The 7,891-nt window shown below is 44.8% G+C and overlaps 1 protein-coding gene across 1 annotated transcript; it reads left to right on the forward strand.

The window, feature by feature from the left end:
* The first annotated feature begins 694 nt into the window (after window positions 1-694).
* Window positions 695-7,253, forward strand: dselb (dermatan sulfate epimerase like b). Its single transcript, XM_028433250.1, has one exon. It carries the CDS (start codon window positions 1,650-1,652, stop codon window positions 5,280-5,282), a length of 3,633 nt encoding a protein of 1,210 aa, XP_028289051.1. The 5' UTR covers window positions 695-1,649; the 3' UTR covers window positions 5,283-7,253.
* The last annotated feature ends 638 nt before the right edge of the window (window positions 7,254-7,891 follow it).

Consider the following 7,891-nt stretch of genomic DNA (forward strand, 5'->3'; position numbering starts at 1 on the left):
TGTGTTCTCCTGCTGTTGTTGTCATGGTAACAAAAAAGCACTGGTATGATGTGTGGAGCTTGTTTTCAGTGTCAAAAGGGACAACCAGCATTTATGAATCAAATGACTGATCACTGAGTCATAGCATGATAACCGACTCCAGCTCCATTTGCCACATTCCCATAGACCGTATACTAATGTGGTTTTTATGGCACTATGAGGAAATGATGACACACCGGAAAAATAAAACCCTATCACACTCATGAGGACGAGTGCTTTTGTAGGTTTAACACTCAGATTGATTTTGTTGTTAATTAGGTGACAATATTTCTGTAAAACTGTTGAAATGTTCCTTTAAGGTGCAGCTTTCTAAAGTGGATAACACAACTTACTGTAGGCCAGGTGCTTCTTATCCTATTTGTTATTATTATTATTATTAATGGCTTTAGGCTCTTTCTACACTTTCAATCATTATTTGCGAATGATAAGCGTGTTTATTCATTTCTATAAACATGTAAAATTAACGGACTAAACGGGAGTGGACCCTCCTGTTAGGAACACTGAGGGAGGGTTGTGTGGAATGGATATGAAGCCTTTCCTCCCACACTACATGAAGGATGAGGCCGTGCTTCTGAAGTCACGGCTCCCTCTACAGTCAGTACAGTGGAAATTTTTCCATCCAGTGCAGGAAAACAATCAAACTGGCTGTGTTGAACAGTCAGGAGGACACAGCGGAGGCGCGTCCGGAGATTACACACACATACACAGCTTTACTTTGGGAGATGTGTGTCACAAACGGCGGCGGACACACAAACACACACACACTCGCACCTATACGGCAGATCAATAAGAGGACTGTTCATCATCTGCTGGGATGATATTCTGTGTTTTATTTTTTTTTTGTACTACGGGCAATCGGTGAGAGAAACATGTCTCATTCTTTAAATACTTGAGGAGTGACGATAACTTTCCTCTTTTCGGACTTCACGGCGCTGATCGCAGGATAAAGCGTGGAGCAGGAGCAAAGACAAGGAGAGAGAGAGGAGAGAGAGAGAGAGAGAGAGGAGGGACAGGACTGATTGCATTTTTCCACAATGCAATTTCACGATCAGGATTTGCAAATTTAAACAGCACGCACTTTATCTGCAGCGGAGATACCGAGCTATGTTATCTGCGAGGATGCGTGCTTTGCAGACGTTCGTGTCCGTGGATGTTGCAGCTCGGTCGGGCTGCACACGGAGCCTTTGGGTGGCTGTGATTGGACCGGACACGGACTGGGGCTGACTGATGTTTGTCCGTGAGGAAATGTTTCGGGGAGGAGATCAATATGAGTTACTGGCGAAAGGGGGGGGAAGATGCCAGTCTTCATCTATTTCACCAGGAAGACGCAGGACAACAGGAAGGATTTGTTTTTCTTGGATTTAAACTCACATATTCAATGTGATGAGTTTTGTTGCCTTCCCGAACTGTTATCAAATTAGTACAAGTGGAAGTGGATGCTGTTTGCCTTTGCACTAAAGTTTTTTTTAATCATATTGTCTTATAAAAAAACATCATGGACTAACATCTACATTCCACATGGACTTTTATTTTGAAATTATGGGACTTTTTAGGGAGAAAAAACAATGAGCTGTTTGTTTTAAAATCCAGTAAAATGCATACCTGGCAACATGGCAGGTAACTGTGTTGTGTATTCATTTTTTTTACTGCCACTGTTCACAGTGGGGACAGCCTTCTCTGGGGTCTTCAATGCCACAGACAGAGACATTTTTACGGACGACTTGCTGCAGGTCAAGCTCACACAAGACCGGGCGACCGAGCGGTGGAAACTCCACTCTGCTGATTCCCACCCCAACCTGTATTTTAACCAAGTGGATGTGTTGCACTTGAGGCAAAGGTCCTCCACCACCCACAGTCACATATTTAAAGTCATCCGGGCGGCCGTGCTCACCATGTTGTCTAATGTTCCTTTTTACATGCCGCCTGTGAAACACGAGGAGTTTACAAGCAAGTGGAATGAGATTTATGGGAACAACCTGCCTCCTCTGGCGCTCTACTGCCTGTTGTGTCCAGAGGACTCTGCCGCCCTGCAGTTTCTTATCAAGTTTATGGACAGGATGGCTGATTACCCAGACTGGAAGGTGACCAGCGCGCCAAATGATGAGGTTCCCATTGCACACTCTCTCACTGGGTTTGCCACTGCTTATGATTTTATTTACTCTTACCTGGATGAGCACAGACGAGAGGTTTACCTCAAGAAAATCCGCTCTGAGACAGAGGAGCTGTATGAGCTCTCCAAGTACAGAGGCTGGGGGAAACAGTATCTCCAAAATCATCAGACCACTAATATATTAGCCATCCTGACTGGTGCAATAGTGGTGGGATCTCATGACGACCCAGAGTCAATGATCTGGAAACAAGTGGCGGTGAACTACATGGAGAAAACCATGTTCCTCCTGAATCATGTCGTGGACGGGTCTCTGGATGAAGGAGTTGCCTACGGAAGCTACACAGCTAAGTCCATCACACAGTACGTCTTCTTAGCTCAGCGCCATTTCAACATTGACAACATGCAGAACAACTGGCTGCGGGGTCACTTCTGGTTTTATTATGCCACCCTGCTGCCGGGCTTTCAGAGGACAGTTGGCATCGCAGACTCCAACTACAACTGGTTTTACGGACCTGAGAGCCAGCTTGTTTTCCTCGACACCTTCGTCATAAGGAACGGAACGGGAAACTGGCTGGCTCAACAGATCAGAAAGCACCGGCCCAAGGATGGTCCCATGGGGCAGTCGTCTGCCCAGCGCTGGGCGACACTTCACACGGAATACATCTGGTACAACTCCCACCTCACACCACAGCCTCCCCACAACTTTGGCAAAGCTAGGATGCACATTTTCTCAAACTGGGGTGTTGTCACCTATGGGGCCGGGCTCCCTAATGGACAGGGCAACACTTTTGTCTCATTTAAGTCTGGCAAGCTTGGCGGTCGTGCAGTGTATGACATTGTACATGACAAGCCTTACTCCTGGGTGGACGGCTGGAACAGCTTTAACCCCGGTCACGAGCACCCAGATCAGAACTCCTTTACATTTGCTCCTAATGGACAGGTGTTTGTGTCTGAAGCACTTTATGGTCCAAAGTACAGCTATCTTAACAATGTTCTGGTGTTCAGTCCGTCTCCTACCAGCCAGTGTAACAGTCCATGGGAGGGTCAGCTGGGGGAGTGTGCCAAGTGGCTGCGATGGACTGATGAGGGGGTGGGCGACGCTCGGGGGGAGGTGATTGTCGCCTCCTCGCACAGGGACACCATGTTTGTCAGCGGGGAGGCAGTGTCAGCTTATTCTGCCGCCATGAGACTCAAAAGTGTTTTCAGAGCTTTGGTCCTGCTGAACTCTCAGACTCTGCTGGTGCTTGACCATGTAGAGAAGCGGGATGATTCACCTGTGACGTCACTCAGTGCTTTTTTCCACAACCTTGACATTGACTTTAAATACGTTCCTTTCAGATTCATGGACAGGTATAATGGCGCCATGATGGATGTGTGGGACGCTCACTATAAAATGTTCTGGTTTGACAGCCAGGGTCACAGCCCTGAAACCAGGATACAGGAGGCAGAGCAGGCAGCTGAGTTTAAGAAGAGGTGGACACAGTATGTCAACGTCACTTTCCAGATGACAGGAGCAGTCAGCAGAGTAGCTTATGTCCTACACGGGCCGTATGTCAAAGTGTCCAACTGTAGATTTATGGATAACAGCAAAAACGGAGTCAGGCTGTCTTTAACTATAAATAACACAGAGAAGATTGTCTCTATTGCTACAAACTATAAAGATATCGGAGCGAGGTTGACCTATTTAGGATTTGGAGGTCACTGTAAAGTTGAGGACAGATATCAAATCACTCGATACGGCCTTGGGACGCAGCTCATCCCCAAACAAATCAGCAGTGATAATCAGCTGTTTGACTTTGGATTCACAGTCAATGTGATAGCAGGGGTTGTTCTCTGTGTGGCCATCGGATTTTTGACCATGCAGAGAAAGTTTTATGTTTGCTTCAGCAGGCTGATGCGTTACGCCCTCCTCTCTGTGCTCATTCTGTGGATAGCAGAGCTGCTCTTTGTGTCTAACAGCTGCGATCAGCTTCTCTGTGGGGTAAAATGGAAAGGTGCAAGTGCCAAAAGTGAAGTAAACAAACAAATAAGACTGTATGAGCAGCACCGGCTCCCACTCCCCACCGTCGCCATAACGACCCTTCCCGGGTCTGGATCGGAAATACTCAAGCACCTTTTCTACAATAGCTCGGACTTCGTTTACATCAGGGTTCCCACCGAGCATGTGGACATTCCTGAAACTGAGTTTGAGTTTGACTCCTTGGTAGATGCCTGTGAGTGGTCAAGGTCAGATGCCATGCAGGGGCGGTTTAAGATTATTCAGGGCTGGCTGCATTCGCTGGTTCACAACACTAAGCTGCACTTGCAAAATATTCAGCTTGTAGAGGGCAGCAGGGTCAAACAGCCCCAGAGAGTGAACCCATCCAGGGACAGAAAGAAAAGATCCAGGAGGAGAGAGCCAGCAGCTGAGCTGAAGGGCAAACTGAGGGCCAGTCTGGACAGAGACGCAGAGTATGTCAGGGAAATGAGACGCCACGTTGCGGAGTTTCCTAACGCACGGGTGGTCCTCAACATGCGGAGTGGAAGCTGGGCACTTAAACTGCCTTTCATTCAGGAGGTGGTGGGACCCTCCCTGAGGACAATCTATTTAGTCAGAGACCCACGAGCTTGGATTTATCTCATGGTTTATAACAGCAAACCCAGCCTTTACTCCCTTAAGAACATCCCACAGCACCTTTCCTTGATATTCAAGGAGGACGCTGTCAGAGACGGGTGCCCCGCTGTCGTGCCAGAGTTTAAAATAATCCAGCGGCTCCTGTCCCGTTCAGAGACAAACCCTGTTTTGATTCTGGCTCATCTGTGGGTGGCTCACACAGCAGCAGTGCTGAGGGTCAGCGGGACCCTCCCTGAGGAGTCATACCTCCAAGTGAGGTTTGAGGACGTGGTCAGCTTCCCCCAGGAGACAGCAGAGACGATACACACTTTTCTGGGGGTGCCTGTGTCACCCGCAGCCCTCAATCAACTTATATTCACCACCTCCACAAACCTGTACAATCTGATGTATGAGGGTGACATCTCACCAGCCAACATTAACATATGGAGGCAGAAAATGCCACGGAAAGACATCAGACTGATAGAGGATGTATGTGGCAGTGTGATGAAGAGGCTGGGGTACACCAGGTTTGTCAGTTAACTGCTGCTGGTCAGCTGATTTAAAGCTGTCTTGTTTACTGTAGCTGCCAATCACATCCAGTTGTTTTTGGTTTTATTTTTGCACTGACCTTAAGTTTTGAAATGATGTTTTTTTTCTATGGTGTTGGTGTTTTAAAGCTACAGTGCAGAACATTCAGCTCCCCCTTCTGAGAGTGCAAGAAACTACACCACAGTGTCGTTACATTCTTAAATCTACCTAAATAATAGATCATTTCTCTGTAGTTTTGCTTTGAGCACAAGCAAGTATTATTCATCATTGCCACTGATTGCATTATTTATTCATCTTTTTTTAAGCATTAGCTGACTTTTCTCAGATACTTCTTAACATTCTCCTACTTGCTACATCCTACTCTATCTGTTGCCTTCACTTCCTCAATGCGATGGCAGAAATCTCACCACAGATACTGGATTTACAGCTCCAGCTTCCTGTGAAATGGAAACATATACCTGCGCCTGATTGGCTTAATCAGCCCTGTGTGAATTCGTTTGGTGTGAATGTAACACTCCTTTTTAGGAAAATGTTCTGCACTGTAGCTTTAAAATAGATGTAAGGGAACTTATTATCCCTCAGCAGCCCTTCACTTGTACTTGTAGCTCTTGCATTGAGCAAGACTGCAGAGGAAGTTCAGCATAAATTTGATTTTATTGCCCTATAACAGCTCTCATTTTCTCAGTGAAGAATATTTACTGTATGTCTTAGTAACATTTTTCCTCTGCTAATCTGTGATGTCAAAGAAAAGAATGAAAAAAATGTTTCAAAAAATTCATGTATTTACTTTTAAAGGATCTAGGGGATATGTACTGGTTTGAAACAGATCATTTAGCCAAACTTTAAAGAGCTGTTTCCCTTTAAAACTGTAAAAAATGCTGCAATGAATGGGCTCAAAGCAGACTGCGTTTTATTTTCACCGATACAGACATACTGTCAAAATGATATAAATTGTGTTTGGAGAGGGATTTTATTTTAAAGCTCAAAGATGTCATGGCGGGTCTGGTGGCTTAGCACTTTCATGGGGACTCTTTTGATTGTATATGTTGGGATTGAGTGCATTTTCCAACCTTACTGTATGTGTTTGATTAGCTGGGGAAATATAAAACCTCTGAAGACATATGAAGCTCTGAAGATACTATGTCTTGGAGAAAGAAAGTATTTATGGCTTCCAAAGACATATATCCCAAAGGATCAGGAATGAATATGATTATTGTAACTCCCTTTAGCATTTATTGAATTAGATCAGAGGGAAGTGCTTTTTGGGGATCAAGAAAAAAAAAAAAACATTGTGAGGCCTGACATACTTATAGTCAGAGAAATTATCCAAAGCACCCCCCCTCCGTCAGCAACTTGTATTAATCTGCAAAAAAAAAAAAAAAATGGCACAACTTCTGCTGGATGTTTTAAGCATGGTGGTCACTCAGAACAGCCGATAGTTTTTAATAGAAAGCAGTGCACTGTGGAGAGGAATACTTGGTATAGCTTCAAGAGACCATATCTACTCTGTGATGTTATGCTCTTGGCCTGGGTGAAAATGTATGCTGCTCAGTAACCTTTGATGCTGTTCTGCTCATTCATTTCTCTACTGTAAATGGATAACATGCAGTTCATTTATACTCATCTGTATACAAAAAAAATCAGTCATTTGGAAAGCTCCATCTTTCCTCAGCTAGAAACAGTCCTGTTTGTTTTCTTCTCTATGAACACTGAAACCCTTGACTGGCTGGAAAACCCGTTTGATGTTTGTGGTCTTTGAATGTGTAGACTTGGCAGACATGCTTTCACTTTGGTGTTGCAATCCTGTTACCAACTCTGTTTTGTATTTGCTCGTGGGGATATGGTTCCTTGCTTCTGTGGCCTTGAATTACAATCATTTCTTTATAGTTTTTTTTTCTTTTCTGTGGGCTCCAGAGCAGGAGGTGGAGATGATGTAAAGAAAATAATAAATTCATAAGTATATTGGTGACCAGTCCTTGTTTGGGTGTGAATTATCTTGTGATAATGGTGTGCACCGTGTTATGTAACAGCGGTCCTCATTAGCTGCACGTTAAACTGGCTATTATCAGGTCCCACATACATCTGTACACGCCGTCTTACTCTGTGATTGCTGCTAACCTGCTAGTTGTGTGTCTACTTATGCAGATGTGTCTGTGCCGCCACAATTATGCACCGGCAAAATCTCCATTTTATTAGACACGGTTGATAGAAGCCTAATTGCTTATACGGGTGATGCGCATGACAAGGAGGAAGCAACAATTAAAAACATGTCAGGAAGTTCTTATGCCACGCTCCAACTGAGACGGCAACTTATAACAGGAGCAGCCTTCCAAAGTGCACACGCTGTGTTTCATGTCTCAGGATGGTGAGTCAGTCATTTCATTACTCATTTGTTCTCAATCCCTCCTGTAACACTTGAATGCTTGGCAGGGTCCTCTGTGCCTAATCCTTCCATGCAGAAGAAGCACAGTATTCACAGGAAAAAAAAAAAAAACCTCAGGCAAATGCTTTGGAAGGGAGGTTTCTACAAGTCTGGACATGAGCGCTCTGGTTGTTGAGACATCTGTTATGTTTCAGTACACATCCAGCATAAATTGTCA

Source organism: Parambassis ranga, chromosome 20, assembly GCF_900634625.1.
Source record: "Parambassis ranga chromosome 20, fParRan2.1, whole genome shotgun sequence".
NCBI lineage: Eukaryota > Metazoa > Chordata > Actinopteri > Ambassidae > Parambassis > Parambassis ranga.

Excerpts from the sequence above, each read along its gene's own strand:
- dselb (XM_028433250.1), top strand. The coding sequence starts at position 1,650 with ATGGCAGGTAACTGTGTTGTGTATTCATTTTTTTTACTGCCACTGTTC.